Source organism: Salmo salar, chromosome ssa12 (assembly GCF_905237065.1).
Source record: "Salmo salar chromosome ssa12, Ssal_v3.1, whole genome shotgun sequence".
NCBI classification, from domain to species: domain Eukaryota; kingdom Metazoa; phylum Chordata; class Actinopteri; order Salmoniformes; family Salmonidae; genus Salmo; species Salmo salar.
The window spans coordinates 41,319,414-41,338,887 of NC_059453.1; the positions used below are offsets into that span (position 1 = coordinate 41,319,414).

General features: G+C 38.9%; 1 protein-coding gene across 12 annotated transcripts in view; it reads right to left on the reverse strand.

Moving 5' to 3' along the window:
* ptprt (protein tyrosine phosphatase receptor type T) overlaps positions 1-19,474 on the reverse strand; it is a 501,813-nt gene that overhangs the window by 97,786 nt on the left and 384,553 nt on the right. For 7 of the 12 annotated variants that reach the window (XM_045691378.1, XM_045691375.1, XM_045691382.1 and 4 more), the window contains exons 13-15: positions 7,169-7,205; positions 5,306-5,362; positions 683-818 (exon numbers count right to left, since the gene is read on the reverse strand). In XM_045691378.1, coding sequence (XP_045547334.1) covers positions 683-818; positions 5,306-5,362; positions 7,169-7,205 — 230 coding nt within the window. The remainder of the gene's footprint in view (positions 1-682; positions 819-5,305; positions 5,363-7,168; positions 7,206-19,474) is intronic. The other 5 variants (XM_014131664.2, XM_045691383.1, XM_014131665.2 and 2 more) reach the window with 1 other exon arrangement.

Sequence of the window (19,474 nt, forward strand, 5' to 3'; positions counted from 1 at the left end):
GTTGCAGCGATGAGACAAGACTGTAACTACTACCAATTGGATACCATGAAATTGGGGAGGAAAAAGGGGTAAAAAAAAAATGCAACACATGTATAAATGATTTAAAGAAATTATCCAATTATTTATTTATGAAAGTTATTATAAATTGCTGCCATGTTTATTTCTAAGAACATTTGTGATTGTGACATGCAAGTAATTTTGTCTCAGTAGCATAGCCTACTCCTACAATGACAAATGGTTGGTCATGAAGTACGGTATTAAGACATTTCAAAGTTGAGGTAACTATGTGTGGAGTGGTAAGGTGAACCATTCTTTTTATATTATTAAAAAGAAAAAAAAACTGTGGGTCCTAGCATAGAAAAATGGCATGGGGAGTATGTGATTAGGGTGGTTTAGGAAAACAAGAGACAGGAAGGAAACAGAGATGTGATGGAAGTAAGCCAGTGTGCATGTGAACAAGACACAGAAAGCTGTGTATGTCTGTAAGCCCCCCTAAAAACATACCTCCTTATGAGTTAGTCCCAATGGTATTTCAACTCAACTGAGCAGTGATCTAGTAATATTGTGCACGGGACATTTGGGTCACACTATGGTGTTACGACTGTAGTAATATAGTCCGACATATTTACGCTTACACTTGCTGCATCGGAGACACACTAGGGGTTTCTCTACTGCTCTTTACCTGCGTTTGAAGGTGAGAACCACTCCCAGTAGAATGATGATGAACATGAGAATGCCCGCGATGACACCGGCCATCTTGACGGTGCTGTCCACCTGCTTTTCAGGCTCCACAGCGTCTGAGTCCTGGGTGGACGCGCCTATAAACAGGCACAGACACATCACAGAGAGGAGGAGGGATTTACCCTGGAGCAACCATCCTCCACACACACACACAAAAATATGCAAGAATACACACAAAAACCCTTGAGTACACGCAAACCCTCTCATACATACAGGCAAACAGACACAAAACACAAACAGTAAAGATATAGATATATATAGATAGATTAAAAAAATATATAAACACACACACATACATACACAATATCACAAAGTCATGCAAAGAAATGTCAGGGTCATTATTAGTAATGAAAGGGAGACATTATTTGAGTAAAAAGGTAAAGGTGATTAGATATAGTGTTGCTGTTAAGGGTATTGGCAGAAATGGTGGCTATATCCTGCCTGCTAATCTCCAAATGATAACAAGACAAAGTTCAATAAAGATTCAGTAAACTTGTGTAAGGGTGCTTCTCACACAGGACAGATGAATGGTGAAAATCAACATGCAAATAACCGACTGGAAATACACAAGTTAGAGTAAGGTCAGTTTCTCTTGCATCAAAGGACTTGTGGTTGAGTTAATAAGTATGAGTTGTTAATTTCAACAGGCTTTTCATCTAACACAGCAGTTGCACCACAATGACACACTGAAGACACGCAGTGCACTAATGTTGAACAAACAATGATTTAAGAAGGACATGCAGGAAAATGTAAGCATGGGTTGTGACTGAAGTAGCTTGGACATACAGTGAAAAACAGAGAGGGAGAGAATGTTTTGGTTGAGTGTGTTAATAGTACTGCTAGCGACTCCAGCGCCTTCCACAGCTTACAAAGGTACTCTTACCTTAACTACAACTGAAAATCCTTGCTTTGAACAATACAAAGACTGTGGGAATTGCACCCTAGTGTTGCTGTCTGTTTGGAAACAGAGTAATACAACGTGCTGCTTCTATGTTCAACCTCTTATAGATGCTATTTTCACTCGAGGTATTATTTTCAGGAGGTGCATTGAGGTGTTATAGAAACACAATGTATATTTTATTACCAACCAAACACCATCAATTAATGTTTGTAGACCTAATTAGTATATGTAGCTTATTAATCTTGACTATGTTAAAGATCAATACAAGTATGGCTCTTAATTGTGAAGGGTGCTCAGAAAAAAAAGCCTTAAATAGAAAATACATTAAAAAAAAAAAACAGCAACAAAGCCATTTACAATTTGATGAATGCAAATTTCCAATGACATAATGAAAAGTGACTGTTTCAAATCCAATGAAAGAACTCTTGCCGGATCTCCTGAGCTATTCCACTGTACTGCAGAACAGCGTTGGATAGATTTACACATGCCAAAATGAATGAGCAACCTTGATAAACAATTAAGGCATGTTCAAACGAACTGGTTGTCTTATTTCTAGCCTCTCTTTTACATATCCCTTTGTTCAAAATATCCTTTGAACCAACAGATTAAGAATATAATCTTGGCACGTTTTGGACTTCAATTTACTGAACCCTTAACACCATGTTGACACAGTTATTAATCTTACTCAAATATAATTTAAATTACTTTGAATTTAAATTACATAGACCTCACCTAAAAATGTGGAATGGGTAAAATGCCCCATTCAGTTTACTGTATAGAATAAAGACCCTATTTGTGTGTTGCCGTAGAGCTTAGGGAAAGGGGCATACCTAGTCAGTTGTACAACAATGCATTCAACTTAAATGTGTCTTCCGCATTTAACCCAACCACCATCTACACTGAAGTTCTTTTGATACCCATCTTGTCATTTATGGGGATATCTGTCGTTTTAAGGAATATCGCAAATCTGTGTTTTTTATTCCTGCTTCAACAGTGAAGATCAAAACTTCAGGTGCAGAGTTCCCGCAAGACTTGAGTCATTTGACACCTAATCAGAACCCTTGATCCATCAACATAAAAATAATAATCTTCCCCTGATTAAATTCTCACTGTGCTTTCCTGCACACCCACAAACGTGGTTGTTCGCTTAAAAAAATATGTAAAGCCTTTTACTTTGGGCTGGGGTAAAAGTTAACTATAAAAAAGGAATTATGACTAAAACCCATGATATTAAAACTTAATCTCATTCATATATGGATGGATTGATTCCACAGACTGGGATGAGTGACACTGGTGGCAGCAGTGGGATTTGGCGGGAAACAGCGCTGCATGGGAGCTATTGTCTGGCAGACGGGGCAGCCCTCTGAGATTAGAGCAGCAAAGCTAAGTGTCTCTAATGGGATTACAATCTGAGCACTGCAGCGCTGGGTCAGATGGGCTCAGATTAATGTGATTTATCGGCACTGTAAACAATGTACAATGCTAATGGTACCAAGACTAGGCCTCAGAACAAAATGTCAACACTGTTTGTTTAGGTCAGCAGTGCACGCAGTACTTAAAGGCTTTAAAAGCCATTATTTGGGTTATTTTTTTGTTTGGATAAAAAGGAAATACCATGCATTTATCTGCTTTATTTACAATATATACCATAACGTATGGTCAACGTTCTATCCTGAACTGAGTGCTTGCCCTCAACAAAGAGAGTGTCACTATTATGAAACAGGCTTCTTTGAACATAAAAAGTTTGGGTGGTCCAGAAACATGATATCTACATCTTTCTTTGTCTATCTTTCACTAAGCAAAGCCCATTGGTACAGCGCTATAGACCTGATCATATAGTGGAAAATAGACCAGATTCTATCATATTGTCGCAAATACTCGAACAACTGTCAGACCAAAATCATACCCATTACACCAAGATCCTCGAGGTTGCTAGGTTTTGTACTGCTACGGTCACTTCAGTATGATATTTTGGCTCGCAAATATCATCCAATTGTAGCTAAAACTCAACATAAAGGGTAATTGTGCTAAAAGGTAAATACAAAATAAATGCCCTTCAACAATCAATTCAACTGATTCTGTACTATTGCATTACTCATAAAATGGTCTATTCATTTGCCATAATGTCTTTATAGTCATCGTGTTCACCTAACCCTGCTATTCTTCTCCCCAGACACCAGAAAGTGATTTCCAGCAACCGTTTTCCGATTTGAGTCAGGTCCATTGAGCGGTTTGTCGCTGCACATCGAGGTAGATGGAAATTCATCAAAGTGTTATAAGGGCAACATTTGCATAAGACAACACCAAAGTCTACCAGGTCGGGCTGTCTGCATACACAATACATTGCCAGATTTCCCTCCAAGATCTCCATATACCCAGGCAAATCTACGATGCTAAGGAAAGCAACACCAAACACAGTGCCACAGAGCAACACAAATATAAAATGGGCACCACCTCTAACTGAGACAACAGCATTTCCTCTGATTCAAGAGCAAGCGGGCTGTACTCTGTGTTAAGGGTTGGTGTTTTTTTGGGGGGGTGGGGGGTGGAGGAGGTATTGTACCTTTTGAAGTGCACACAGCAAGCAACTTATCATAATTGCATGACACTAGCAGCAAACACTCTATATACAATCTGTATGGTAAGTTTGTAAATCTGTATGGTACATCTAAATGGTAATCGACATTCACAGACAGTGTATGGATGAACAAGGTTAGAACTTGATTCCTTGTGGACTATAGCATAGGTGTATAAAATGGAGTGTATGAACATTACAACAGTACATTGGTCTCTATCTAGCCAGACAGGAGAGTAGCCACCTCTCTAACTGGTATGACGTTCCATTCAGGGGTTACCGCACCAGCGACAGACAGTGAGTGTGGAGCATAGGCAGGGTGCAGGACAGTTGTATGGGGGATGTTTGGGTGAGTAAATGCAGACTCAACTTGGAAAGGAAGGGAGTGGGTTGACATAGTGTGTCTCGTTTTTGTATATTTTGCTCAGAGACATATTACAGCTCATCTTGACTCATCCCTATTGTAAAGCAAGGATTATACTGGCTGCGTTCTTTGCAGTAATTCAGACCTAAAGAAGTTACATTTGAAGATAAAGTTCACATTTTGCACTCTGTGGCATAATAACTGAATAACTTAGTTGACGGTAATGCTTTACAGTTAACAATTGTTGAATAGGGCACTTGGATGATAAACGAGTATCATAATGTTCTTGCCACTTAAGAAAAGACAAATAACAATCAATCATAGAGAGATCGTGGTGGATGAAAATATCAAAATGTTTGTCAGATCTGTGTTTAAGCCACTTTCTACCAAATTTACAGTATATTGGGATTACAGATGCATATTCAATACAGTTTAAAAGCTTAAGTCCATGAGCAAAACTACAAGACAACTATCAAACAAATCTCAGGGATTGTCAAAATAGTAACAAACAATGAAAATAATAAAAGAGTGACGATAACCATACATATTTGGGGCACCAAGGTACAGTAGTCTCAATGAAATCAATGACAGCCAGCTACACTTTTGTGGACCAGACATGCAAACAAATGCATTAAGATGAGGAAAGAGAGAAAATAAAAATACAAACAAAGTAATGTATATAAAAGAACAGAAGAAAGAAATCTGGCTATGGAGCAATAATCACCTTCACTGGGGATGACAAGTATGTACGGCGTGGTATTTTGTCCCCTACCTATTACCACTAAGAACAAGGTTTAAAGTTCCCGGTTAGCATGCATGAAAGAAGAAAGAAACAAAGAAAAATTGTCTAAAAAAAGACGCCTTCATTGTTTCAATTGAACATTAATCACAGTAGTAGGGAAAAATTCAAGTGATATTGCTATAACATTTTGAAGAAAACTATGGGCAGTATGATTATATAGATGGCTGAATATATGAATTTCAACAAGAGTCTGATAGCTTCCATTAACGGAAAATGGCAAAGTAGTAGAAGTGTTCCTAATAGCATCTTCGGATCTATAAATCTATTTCAGAGAAATATTTTAGAGGTTTGATTCTCAGTGCATGTGAATGGGACATTGGAATGAAAGCATTGATATTAACCTTTGATTCTGACTGGAAGAAGAAAAAAAGGAGATGGAGTAAAAATATATATATTTTTTAAATGTTTGAACTTTGTGGGAGTTTTGATCCACAATTGGATCTCTAAACTTTTACGATGTACATATTAGGACAGCTTCAATCTTAGCAACATTGCCTTGGTTTATCAAACAGGAAACTCAAATTCCATGTTAACAATTATGACCCCCAAATTTCCATACAGATTCTATACAGTATTTAACTATCAAATACAATCATATTGAAATAATCAAGCTGTGTATTCGTACTAGAAGAGATGAAGGGCCACAAAGTTTAAAGCATGTATTTTCCAAAGCAGACATGCAATCAGTGTGTCTACAAGTGTAGACTCCAAACACGGTAAAAAGATCAATTCAGAACGGGAGCATGGCAAGAGAAAAGAACAGAAAAAATAGAGCCCACTGATGAGGAATATTTGACTTAGACAAAAAAGCGTGAAAATCAATAACTGCATCAAAAGAGTATTGTCTGTGCAAAAATGTATGTACAGTATGTCTAAAAAGATAAACAGCAACTTAACTAGGGAATGGGAAGAAAAGAAAACAGAATAATGAAATGGTATTCTCTGTGGGTGAACAGTTTTTTTCACCATCAATTACATTAATGGAGGATGTCCTTCGATAGTACTGATCCTTAATGTGTTGTTTTATAAAGATGGTTTAGAGAAAATAAACGGAATGGAGAGAAAAAGAAAAGCTGCACAGAATCTTGGACTGTATAGATCGAAAACCATGCAGGTTCAACACTGACAAGAGTTTGGGGCTTATGGTCACTTATACCTTTAAAATAGGGACAGTCTACTGGTGTAGCGCTCTCAATACATACAAGTAACATTCATTGGGCCCAGTTGACTTGTTAAATATACATCTCTCTGATTTCATTGAATTTAGCAGTTTAACAAAATATGACCCTATGAGTATTTTTTTAGAGGTCAAATGCAGCCATTTTCTGCTCAATATTAAATCATTTCTGGGTAAAAAATTAAGTACCTCACTGTGATTGTTTTAAATTAAAATGGTAAAAAAGAAACAAAAATAGGTTCTTAGTAAAGAGCAATTTCTCAAGCAAGAATTTTGCTCGGACTGTCTGGGAGTGGTCTTAGTGGGGAAACTGAAACTAGCTGTTATTGGCAGAAAGGTTTGGAACTATCCTTCTTATTGGTCTATTAAACAATTTGCCGCCTGGTGATGTCACCATTCAGACCAAAACTCCATCCCACCACAACAAGCTGAAATTTCAGGAAGTCTTTTCAAACAGCTCTTACACAAAAAGGGCATTATCATTTTCACAGTATTATTCCAACCTCGTGTATAAAACACAATAAATGTTTATTTTTACTGCACTGGGCCTTTAATCCATGAAGTAATGTATTTCCTATGCATGGGACATATTAAAAATGTTCTCATACCTTTAGTAGCCAGTCTCACACAGTTGATTTTGGTTTCCTGAAAAGACAGAGAGAGTTGTTCAATTATATTGTCCCAACACAGTGATTTCCATCACTCTCCTCGTGTTCTAGTGCAGGGGTAGGCAACCCTGGTCCTGGAGTGCCGCAGGCACTTCATGTTTTTAATTTAAACGACCTGACCAGTTGTGTTGAATTTAGGCAATCACTGATCTGATCAATTAGCTCAGTTGGTCAGGTGTGGTGCCAAGTTGGAACAAATTCCTGCAGTACCTGTGGCACTCCAGGAACAGGGTTGCCAACCCATCAGGATGCTCTCGATGGTGCAGCTGTAGAAATTTTGAGGATCTCGGGACCCAAGCCAAATCTTTTCAGTCTCCTGAGGGGGAAGAGGTTTTGTTGTGCCATCTTCACAACTGTCTTGGTGTGTTTGGACCATGATAGTTCGTTGGTGATATGGACACCAACGAACTTGAAACTCTCAACCCTCTCCACTACATTATATGGAAATAGAAACGCATTGAGCTTATCTCGCTTCGCCTCTTTCTCTCTGGTGGGGGCAGACACGGAGAGGGAGAGAAGAACGCGTGATCGAGAGGGATAGAGAGCAGTTGCTTCGCGAGATATCTACCTGAAAATACATGGTCTAAGTGATTGATAGTTGGTATACAGCAGTCATAAAAGTATGCCTTATTTACATTGAAGAACTACTAAAATTGTGATTTTGTGAAACAGCATAGGCAGTGGCTATAGAAGAGGTGATGACTTAGAATGAAATAAAGTCATCAAATAAAACAAATGCTGTGGTGGAAAAAGTACCCAATTGTCATACTTGAGTAAAAGCGAAGATACCTTAATAGAAAATGATTCAAGTAAAAGTAAAATTCACATAGTAAAAATATACTTGAGTAAAAGTCTAAAAGTATTGGGTTTAAAATATACTTAACTATCAAAAGTAAATGTAATTGCTAAAATATACTTAAGTATCAAAAGTAAAAGTATAAATCATTTAAAATTCCTTATATTAAGCAAACCAGACAGCACCATTTTCTTGTTTTTTATTTATTAGCCAGGGGCACACTCCAACACTCAGACATAATTTTCAAACGAAGCATCCGTGCTTAGTGAGCCCGCCAGATCAGAGGCATTAGGGATGGCCAGGGATGTTCTGTTGAAAAGTGTGTGAATTGTACAATTTGTCTGTCCAGCTAAGCATTCAAAATGAAAGGAGTACTTTTGCGTGTCAGGGAAAATGTATGGAGTAAAAAGTACAATATTTTCTTAAGGAATGTGGTGAAGTAAAAGTAGTCAAAAATATAAATAGTAAAGTACAGATACACCAAAAAACTACTTAAGTAGTAATTTCAAATATGTTTTACTTAAGTACTTTACACCACTGAACAAATATAATATACACAACTAAAATATTTGAATAAATTAATAAATTATGGTTAATAAGTGATAAGCAGTAACGGGCAGTCACTACTATCATGGGACTTTCATTAATTGTTTTATTCTGTGTTATTACACATAATGCATAGTGAATTTGATGTAATTTTTAAAATTTTAAACAGAAATCGAAAACCATGATAATAAAAAAATAAAATCTAACCGAAACCGCACCGACTTCAAAAAGCACTAATCACTCAGCACTAGTAGCTCACTTGCTCTGCCCCGCACTAGCTCTGCCCCGCACTAGCTCTGGCCCGCACTAGCTCTGGCCCGCACTAGCTCTGGCCCGCACTAGCTCTGGCGCGCACTAGCTAAGTGCTAGCTAGTTATGTAATTTCACCACCTGTGCTGTTGGTGGCGGTAACGTACCATCCTCTCTGGCACCTTTCGACATCCTGTCTCAGCTCGTATGTCTCACAGAGTCTGTGGCCTAAGAAAGTATCTGCTGGAGCCAGACCCTATTGGTGTGTTTGACTATTTGCCATTTTTTATGCATTTATATTAAGGGGTTGACTTTTGGAATGTAAAATGTGTGACACATCAAACATTAATGAAAGTATTTTTTAAATTCAGAACTATTTTATTTAGACTATGTAAGAGTAAAATATAACTGCTGATTACTTTTGAATAATAGCATGTATGTTAAAGGGAAACTCCACCACTTTTCAACCTCATTTTCATAATCTCCAGCACAATACCAGTGTCAACACAAAGCATGTGAAAACAGCATTTGCAGAAAATAATTTCTAAACGATGACATAATCAAAAGTTAAAACTGTGATTTTCAAAGACTCAGATTCAAAGTAACATATTGAGCAAGAAAATATCCTCTCTTGGGCTAGAAACGCAGAAGTTTTATAAATCATATTATTTATTTTTTAAATCCTACCCTGTGATGTCACAGAGATGGCAGGGAAAACAAACTATCTATAGGAACAATCCAGGAGGAATAACATAGTTGTGGATGGCATACCAGAGTCTTCACATGAGAATTGTAAGAAAAGTAAGAAAAACCTGTAACCAACCAAGGTGACAGACCCAGGCTGATAGTGGTCAAGTTTCTAAGGTTTAAGGACAATATGCCTGTTCTAGAGCGAGCCAAGAACTTGAGAGGAACCAACATTTTCCTTAACGAGGACTACTCGGAAGCTGTGCTCCAGAGGCAGAAAGAACTTATCCCAGCCATAAAAGCTGCTAGAGAGCACGACACGACAGGCAACTGTAAATTAACCTGGGTATCATGCCAAATCCTGGCTGATGGCTTCATGCGGTGCGGAGTCCGTGCAAAGCCAGCGTGTGTAAATGCACCCTGCATTGTTTTCCCCGGGAACTTGGATATTCCTTGGGTCTTTGAGAAATGAAATGCCACCATAGTGGAAAGGGGTGACAGTCAATATGTAATTCCTGGTTTTGTAATTCCTGGTTTTATACACGCTTGCCTGGGAGATCTACCATGGAACCAAACAGATTAGGCTGTTGCGGTGGGGGAATTGGTGTATCAAACGCTGGTCCTTCTTCATGGGGCTATAGGCACCGGTGACACTTCTCTGTTTGCCAGTGAGGTTGGAAATCATGTGGTGTTTTCAAGTCAATTTTCTCATGGAGTATCATGTTGGCTTAACTCTCTTGACATAGAAAAATGCACACTTGGATAAAATAACCCTGCATGAAATAACTAGGACCAGTGGAGTGCAGTGATACTCCCAATATCTTCACACCTTGAAGCTGGATGGAGGTTAGGTCAGCCAATGGGAATCAACTTTACTTGACCTGGCATACACTTGACATACTGTGGGCTCCCGAGTGGAGCAGCGGTCTAAGGCACTGCATCTCAGTGCTAGAGGTGTCACAACAGATCCTGGTTCAATTCCAGGCTGTATCACAAACCACCGTGATTGGGAGTCCCATAGGGCGGCGCACAATTGGCCCAGTGTCTTCCGGGTTAGGGTTTGAACGGGGTAGGCCGTCATTGTAAATAAGAATTTGTTCTTAACTGACTTGCCTAGTTAAATAAAGGTTAAATAAAAATAAATAAATACTGCAGTCTTAAAAAGTCAATCATGTCAGTTCACAGCATGACAAATGACAGCTTTGATATGTCAAACTGTTATGACTGTGTGTCAACAAACTTTGGTAAAATCTTACTGACTGAGTGTCCCAGGACAAGACAGACATGTCAGACGGTCAAATATAACAATGACACTACTGGACTCACTCTGACATTACTACATGAATTTTATCTCCCACAGCTCCTTTAGTAGTTTTTCTTATTTTCCTGTGCTGCAAAGGAAACGCAACAGAATGAACAGTACCAGGCTACACAGCCCCTTACACCAAGGATTGTCAGGCAAGACCAAGAATAATGGATGCACATGTTGCGTTAGCACAGCTACAAGATGCTGTTGGGGATACAATCCCGTTAACGGGATTGGTTGGACAACAACCAGTGAGATAACACGGCGCGAAATTCCCCCCAAAATAATCTCAAAATTAAAATTCAAGTATTATACGGCATTTTAAAGATACTCTACTCGTTAATCCAATCACATTGTCCGATTTCAAAAAGGCTTTATGGTGAAAGCAAAACATTAGATTATTTTAGCATAGCGCCTCAGCAACAAAAAAAAGAAGCACGATAGCTATCACAAAACCAGATATACAGCTAAAATTAAGCACTAACCTTTGACAATCTTCATCAGATGACACTCCTAAGACATCATGTTAGACAATACATGCATTTTTTTGTTCGATCAAGTTTATGTTTATATCCAAAAACCCAATTTTTACATTGGCGCGTTCCGTTCAGAAAATGTTCTCCGCCGATAACTTCCGGTGAATAGGCACATTTAATTTACGGAAGAACTCATAACGTTGAAAAAAAATTATAACAATTATTTAAAGAATTAGAGATAATCTACTCCTTTATGCAGCCACTTTGTCAGATTTCAAAATAACTTTACGGAAAAAGCACATTATTCAATATTCTGAGTACAGAACTTAGCCTTCAATGCTAAGCTATACAGTTAACCTACAACCCCGACGTCGACAAATCTCAAAAAATATGTTCGAAATATTTACTTACCTTTGCTGATCTTCGGCAGAATGCACTCGGATGGGCACCCACTTCCACAAGAAATGTTCATTTGTTCTGCAAAGCCCATAATTTATTTCCAAATACGTCCGTTTTGTTGACCCATCCAGAACACTTTACAATGCCATGTGGCGTGGACGCAAATCCGTAGACGAAATGGCTAAAAATTCCATTACTGTTTGTAGAAACACATCAAACGATGTTTACAATCAATCCTTTAGGGTATTTTTTAACGTAAAATTGCGATAATTTTACAACCGGGCAATAGGTATTCGTCATACAAGAAAAATAAAACAACAGCTAAGTCACGTGGATGCGCGTCATAAGAGACCTGTTCTCAGACTGGCCAGGGATTGAACGAGCCAGAAATTTCTGCCCGGTTACAGATGACGGATGAAAGCAGTTCCTAAAGATTGTTGACAGCCAATGGAAGAGTTAGGAGGTGCAACGTAAATCCTATGTCATTGTAGTTTTTCAAGGGATTCAAAAGAAAACTACATTTCGAATTTCTCCCACTTCCTGACTCAATTTTTTTCAGGTTTTTTGCCTGCCATATGAGTTCTGTTAAACTCACAGACACCATTCAAACAGTTTTAGAAACTTCAGAGTGTTTTCTATCCAAATCTACTAATAATATGCATATTCTATTTTCTGGGCCAGAGTAGTAACCTGTTTAAATTGGGTACGTTTTTCATTCGGCCGTGAAAATACTGCCCCCTAGCCCCAACAGGTTTTAAATGAAAACGATTCAGATGGTGCGGAATAAATTAATCATGACATCTCTGATTATTATTCTTCTGATTCTGAGCCCCTGCCTGAACCTACAGCTCCGAGGCACATCCGCAAGAAAACCAGAACGCTGTGCACTGCCACCACCAAATGAAACGGTGAGACAGGAGAGAGGAAGGGACGGCACCGTTTGGATAGAACGAGCCATAGACAATACTATGGGCAGATTATCAGAACATCTCAAGCAAAAAACAACATCCACAACGCACTCACCAGCTTCCGTTGTATATGTGACATGGACATGCTACAACACATCAGGGACTGTACTGTGGCTGAGGCGCACAGGGAGCAAGGAGACAGTGGGATCTGTCTGTTGATGAGCTGAAAGTGTTAATTTCAGAGAGATTATGTGTTACCTCCATTTTGATGACAAAAAAACAAGAACGCGACGGCTTGAAATTTGCTATGGTATCAGACGTTTGGAACAAGTTTCTACAAAATAGCATTGTATGTTACAAACCAGGAGAGAACATCACTGTTTATGAACAATTGTTCCCAACAAAGGCTTGTTGAGGCTTTACGCACTACATTGTGAGTAAGGCCCTGCTTTAAATGACATTCAGCTTATAAAGGCTTCATAAAGCCTTCACAATGCCATCATATGCACCAATGTCAAATGTGACATAACCCACTATGTTGAACATGATATAAACATGTGCTTTATGAAGGGTGACATGTTGTGTTGAAGGATGGCATACGCTCTAAAGTGTTTTCATGTTCGTCACATTACACCTAATCTCATTACCAAACACTTCCGTCCAAATGTGTGGAAGGTCTGGTGGACCAACGCATCAAACTTGGCCATCATTAGTTAGGGTTAGGTTTAAAATAACATTTTAAGGGTTTGACCATCATTTGGACTGTGTTAAGTAGTGACGATGACAAATTCTTTACTCAGTAAGGTCACTCCTATAGAATTCTATGGTCACTCCCCCTAAGGCCAACTTTGAATGGTTGATATCCCACGTCCTGTGTTTGCAATAGCCTGGGGATGACATTACACCAATAAACACTTACCTTGATGAGACATTGAAAGTGTCTTTCTTCTGGAACCAAGTTCAAATGTTCCTCAGTACACAAACATGACAATAAAAATGAGCCATATTGCTGGGCCCAGTCAGGTCATTGACACATTTACCCACTCCCACGCTGAAAGATAAGCCACAAAATGTTGGCACCATTGTAACAGGTTGTAATCAAGCTGTGGTCTCCAGCATTGGAACAGAAGAGGAATACCTGGTGTGGTAGTCTCAGATTGGAACACTCCAAATAATCATGGTTCTGACACACTTTGCAGGTCCATTAACCCATTTAAATACCTCTGACACCCTACAGTAACCTGTGGATCATGAGAGAACATTCATTAATCAGCAGAACGTTAATAACCTATTTATTGACACTTTATGTAGTGTCCTGTAATACTTAGTTTGAAGTGAGACACCTTCGGTCACTCATAACACATCCATAAAGACTCTATATCGCATGACGCTGTACTTCATTTAAAGGCAGACCCTTTTGGTCAACACATACATAAATGCCTTGTATCGTATGACGCTGTACTTACTGTAAAGTCAGACACCTTTGATCATTCATAACATATACATAGTCTTAATGATGTAAACACAAATGTAATAACACTCAGGGAATTATCACCAACAGCTAAAACAAATAAACATTAAAGACATGTTTAAACCATACATTTCCTTTTATTGTACAGATTTAAAACAATACAAATACATAAAGTTCCAAAAAGTCCAGCAATGAAATTACATTGAACATTACACAGGGCTGAGAATAGTGTAGAATGGTTCTTGCCCCTCTTCCTGCAGGAGGTACTACATGTTGGTTCCAACCTTAAAAGTAACAACAAAGAAAGTGCCTTTGTCACACCATCTGGATATGGGCATTTCTGTGCTGTGCAAGAAACACTAAATGGGAAGACGGGAAACTCCATTCAATTCATATTATTTATATTCCTATTTTACCAATCTCATTACATGACTATGAGGCGTGGCTGTATCTAGGGGTGTTTTGTATTTAATTGAGCCTGCTAGCTAGCTAAATTTCGGATAGCTAGCAACTGCTATGAAGTCACTGAAATTATTTGAAATAACGATTGAGGTAGCTACAGTAGGTAATATAACGCAACACTTAACTACTACAAACAAATTTAAATGACAATAAATAAAGGTTAACTTACTTGATTTTCACTGTCCAGTGGCAGCACAAGTGGGTATTTCATTTGCAACCTCATCACATGATCAGTGTCTTGTCAGCAACAGTAAAAAAAGTACTTCCGGGTCATGGAATTTCAATGTTAATAAATAAAAGAGTAGGCAAAAAATATAAATAGATTATAAAACATTTTTTTTTTACTACGCATTTCTACACTTCAGACTGTGTGTGTGTCATCCTAAAGCAGAGCATTCTGGGGGAAGTTGAGGTCAGGTCCAATATGTCACTCGTTTCAGGAAACTAGGCGTATGTCGCACGTCACTACTTCACAGGAGCGCCATTTGAACATTTTTTTTTTATCATAATGCCTTTTTCCAAGAACTTGCCATGTGGCTCTGTTTTCAGAGGATTGCAGGTAATTATATATATTTTTTACTTCATAATACTTTTATACAATGTTGTATGCATGTTTGAAGAACATGCTTTCTGTATAGTCTGTGTACCTTGCAGAACTGTTGATTGTCGGTTTGTTGTTTTCGTTTAAGTGTTCACTCGCTTTAATAAATTACGAAGATGAGCACTATACCCGCTGCGTTTTGGTCACCTTTCATCGACGCCTGTGACAATAAAGCCATGTTTAAACACTAAGAAACGATCAATGAAGGTAACTACTAAGAAATATTAAGTAGATCTAATGTACAATAACAGTTCTGAATTTGATCAATTAAGTTGGGACCTTAGCCATTTTTTTGTGTTTGTGAAACATACATCATGTTGGAAATACTCAAAAAGCTGATGTAAATATTTTTTAAGTGGAACGAGCACAATATTTTTTAGAGTGTGTTTTTTTGGTTTTTACATATAGCTTATAGTAACAAACTAATGAAAATGTTATTTTGCTATTTGAAATGAAAAAGAAAATAATATTCTAACGTTACCTAACACCTTCATGAACACAACCAACTGATTATTTTAGCAATAGCATATATGACAATTAATTACGCTGCTAGAATGTTGCAGTCAGAATGACTGCTCGTTAGATTGAAGGAGGGTCCCTCTAGGCCCAGCGGTTCTAGTGTTAAAGAAGTCAGAGATAACAGGAGTACATCACTTAAACAAAGTGACAGCTGAGCTTTGCCCCTCTCGTCCAATAAGGCAGTGACAAACTGTCATTAACTTTTTTAGGCTGATTCCATAACAGGGAAAACTCCAGGAAGTCCCATCTATTAGCCTATCTATTATGTGACCGATTCACTGAGTTTGAGTGACAAGCCTCCCGCTAGATTAGAACAAAATATAAAATAAGATGAGACAAGCTTTTTTGATGCTCATGTTGATTAAAAAAAATCCTCTGAGTATAATTATGTATTGGTTTTAATTTTATAAGTCTGCTAAGGCCATGTGTAATTGGCAGATTTTAAAATAACTTGAGAATACATACGTCTTTGTAATTCAAAATATCTTGGATAGCCATGTCTGATTGATTTTCCTATCAATCCAGTTACAATGGTTACAGAGTTTACATAAGTTATTATCGTTTCTCTACTAGGCACATAAATCAAATCAAATGTTATGTCACATGCGCCAAATACAACAGGTAGACCTTACAGTGAAATGTTTACTTACAAGTCCTTAACCAACAATGCAGTTTTAAGAAAATACCTAAAAGAATAAGAATAAAAGTAACAAATAATGAAAGATCAGCAGTAAAATAACAATAGCGAGGCTATATACAGGGGGTACCGGTACAGAGTCAATGTGCGGGGGTACCGGTTAGTCGAGGTAATTGAGGTAATATGTACATGTAGGTAGAGTTATTAAAATAACTATGCATGGATAATAATAGAGAGTAGCAGAAGCGTGGGTGGGGGGGGCAGTGCAAATAGTCTGGGTAGCCATTTGATTAGATGTCTTATGGCTTGGGGGTCAAAGCTGTTTAGAAGCCTCTTGGACCTAGACTTGACACTCCGGTATGGCTTGCCGTGCGGTAGCAGAGAGAACAGTCTATGACCAGGGTGGCTGGAGTCTTTGACAATTTTTAGGGCCTTCCTCTGATACCGCCTGATATAGAGGTCCTGGATGGCAGGAAGCTTGGCCCTCTGTAGTGCCTTGCGGTCGGAGGCCGAGCAGTTGCCATACAAGGCAGTGATGCAACCCGTCAGGATGCTCACGATTGTGCAGCTGTAGAACCTTTTGAGGATGTGAGGACCCATGCCAAATCTTTTCAGTCTCCTGAGGGGGAATAGGTTTTGTCGTGCCCTCTTCACGACTGTTTTGGTGTGCTTGGACCATGTTAGTTTGTTGGTGATGTGGACGCCAAGGAACTTGAAGCACTCAACCTGCTCCACCTCAGCCCTGTCGATGAGAATGGGGGCGTGCTCGATCCTCCTTTTCCTGTAGTCCACAATCTTCTCCTTTGTCTTGATCACGTTGAGGGAGAGGTTGTTGTCCTTGCACCACATGTTCAGGTCTCTGACCTCCTCCCTATAGGCTGTCTCGTCGTTGATCAGGCCTACCACTGTTGTGTCATCAGCAAACTTAATGATGGTGTTGGAGTCGTGCCTGGTTGTGCAGTCATGAGTGAACTGGGAGTACAGGAGGTGACTGAGCACCCCCGTGTTGAGGATCAGCGTGGTGGACGTGTCGTTACCTACCCTTACCACCTGGGGGCAGCCCGTCAGGAAGTCCAGGATCCAGTTGCAGAGGGAGGTGTTTAGTCCCAGGGTCCTTAGCTTAGTGATGAGCTTTGAGGGCACTATGGTGTTGAACGCTGAGCTGTAGTCAATGAATAGCATTCTCACGTAGGTGTTCCTTTTGTCCTGGTGTGAAAGGACAGTGTGGAGTGCAATAGAGATTGCATCATTTGTGGATCTGTTGGGGCGGTATGCAAATTGGAGTGGGTCTAGGGTTTCTGGGATAATGGTGTTGATGTGAGCCATGACCAGCCTTATGAAGCACTTCATGGCCACAGACGTGAGTGCTAAGGGTCGGTAGTCATTTAGGCAGGTTACCTTAGTGTTCTTGGACACAGGGACTATAGACACAGGAACTCTGCTTGAAACATGTTGGTATAACAGACTCCGACAGGGAGAGTTTGAAAATGTCAGTGAAGACACTTGCCAGTTGGTCAGCACATGCTCGGAGTACACATCCTGGTAATCTGTATGGCCCTGCGGCCTTGTGACCTGTTTAAAGGTCTTATTCACATCGGCTGAGGAGAGTGTGATCACACAGTCGTCCAGAACAGCTGATGCTCTCATGCATGTTTCAGTGTTACTTGCCCCAAAGCAAGCGTATTTAGCTCATCTTGTAGGCTCGTGTCACTGGGCAGCTCTCAGCTGTGATTCCTATTGTATTTTTTTTATTTAACTAGGCAAGTCAGTTAAGAACAAATTCTTATTTACAATGATGGCTTAGGAACAGTGGGTTAACTGCCTTGATCAGGGGAAGAATTTCAGATTTTTACCTTGTCAGCTCGGGGATTCTATCTAGCAACCTTTCGGTTACTGGCCCAACACTCTAACCACTAGGATACCTGCCGCCCCAGAACCAATGTTGAACACAGATACACATACTACATGTACAGCTCAATGAAACCTCATTAACAGGTCAATTGCCACATTGGTGGCAACTACCTTTAACTTAAATCCCTGGTATTGGTGGCAACTACCATTAACTACCATAAATCCCCTAGATTTTGAGACCGAATGATCAGGAGAAAGAAATGGAGGTGAATTGGAAACATTCGGTAGCTCCACGAGTCCATTTTGCATCCCTTTGATATTTTAAGCAGAAAGCCTATCATATTAAGTGAAGTGCCCTTTAATATAGACCACATGGACATTTCAATAAATATTTTTTTTTTATGTGAATAAAGACTTGCTAAAGTGCCAAAAATACTTTTAGGAAGGTTTTAACCTTCCTCCATCATTGTAAAGCCCTAGTTATTTTCTTGCTTTGACAAAGTAATTTCTTAAGATGATTTATTTAATGTGATTAGTGATTCAATACGTCTGTCCCTCGTTTTAAGGTCAACCCTGTTACATGTACTGAACTCTCACTATAATATGGTGATTTGTTTTTCAAAAGAAACAATTAACATAATAGTCAAATCAGTGTTAAAGCAGGTGACCTGTTTCTACTCTCTTTGGTCATTTTCTTGTGTTTTGTGGTGGAAAACTGAGCGAGTCGAATATAACATGTCAACCCTATTATCCATCGATAGGCTAAAAATGTTTTAATTAATAAAATGTTGTTAAGCTTACATTCAATTGCCCCTCCCCATTGCACACAACAAGCTTCCATCCCTCTGTCACAAGGAGATTTATGGCCGATTTAAGATGAAAGCCTCAACCCTGTTAATCTAATGGAACTTTATTGGCATTTATTTAGTCTTTTTTTTACCCCTTGAGATGGGAAACTGTTGAACATCTGCTCTTTATGACAGAATGTTCAAATAAGTGAAATGATTATGTTAAGTTACACTACCCAAAATGTACTGCATTATATCTGTGAGCTGTTGGCTATAGCGCATGTGCCAAGGCCAGAGTAGACATATTTTCTATTTAACGCAACAGTTTTTGTGACAAAACTATCGGTACGTCATCACACATCACGCATTGAATTTTTATCCGTAACAAGTCCGTTTGGTGGAAAATGTACAAGTTATCTTTATGCAGATTTTTTCATATTGGCATGGAAATCTGTCGCCAATTGGATGGAAACCTAGCTAGTGAAAGATGTCTGAGTGTAATAATGAACATTTTTCTTTGACAGCCCCTTTATGAGTACCCCTTTAACAT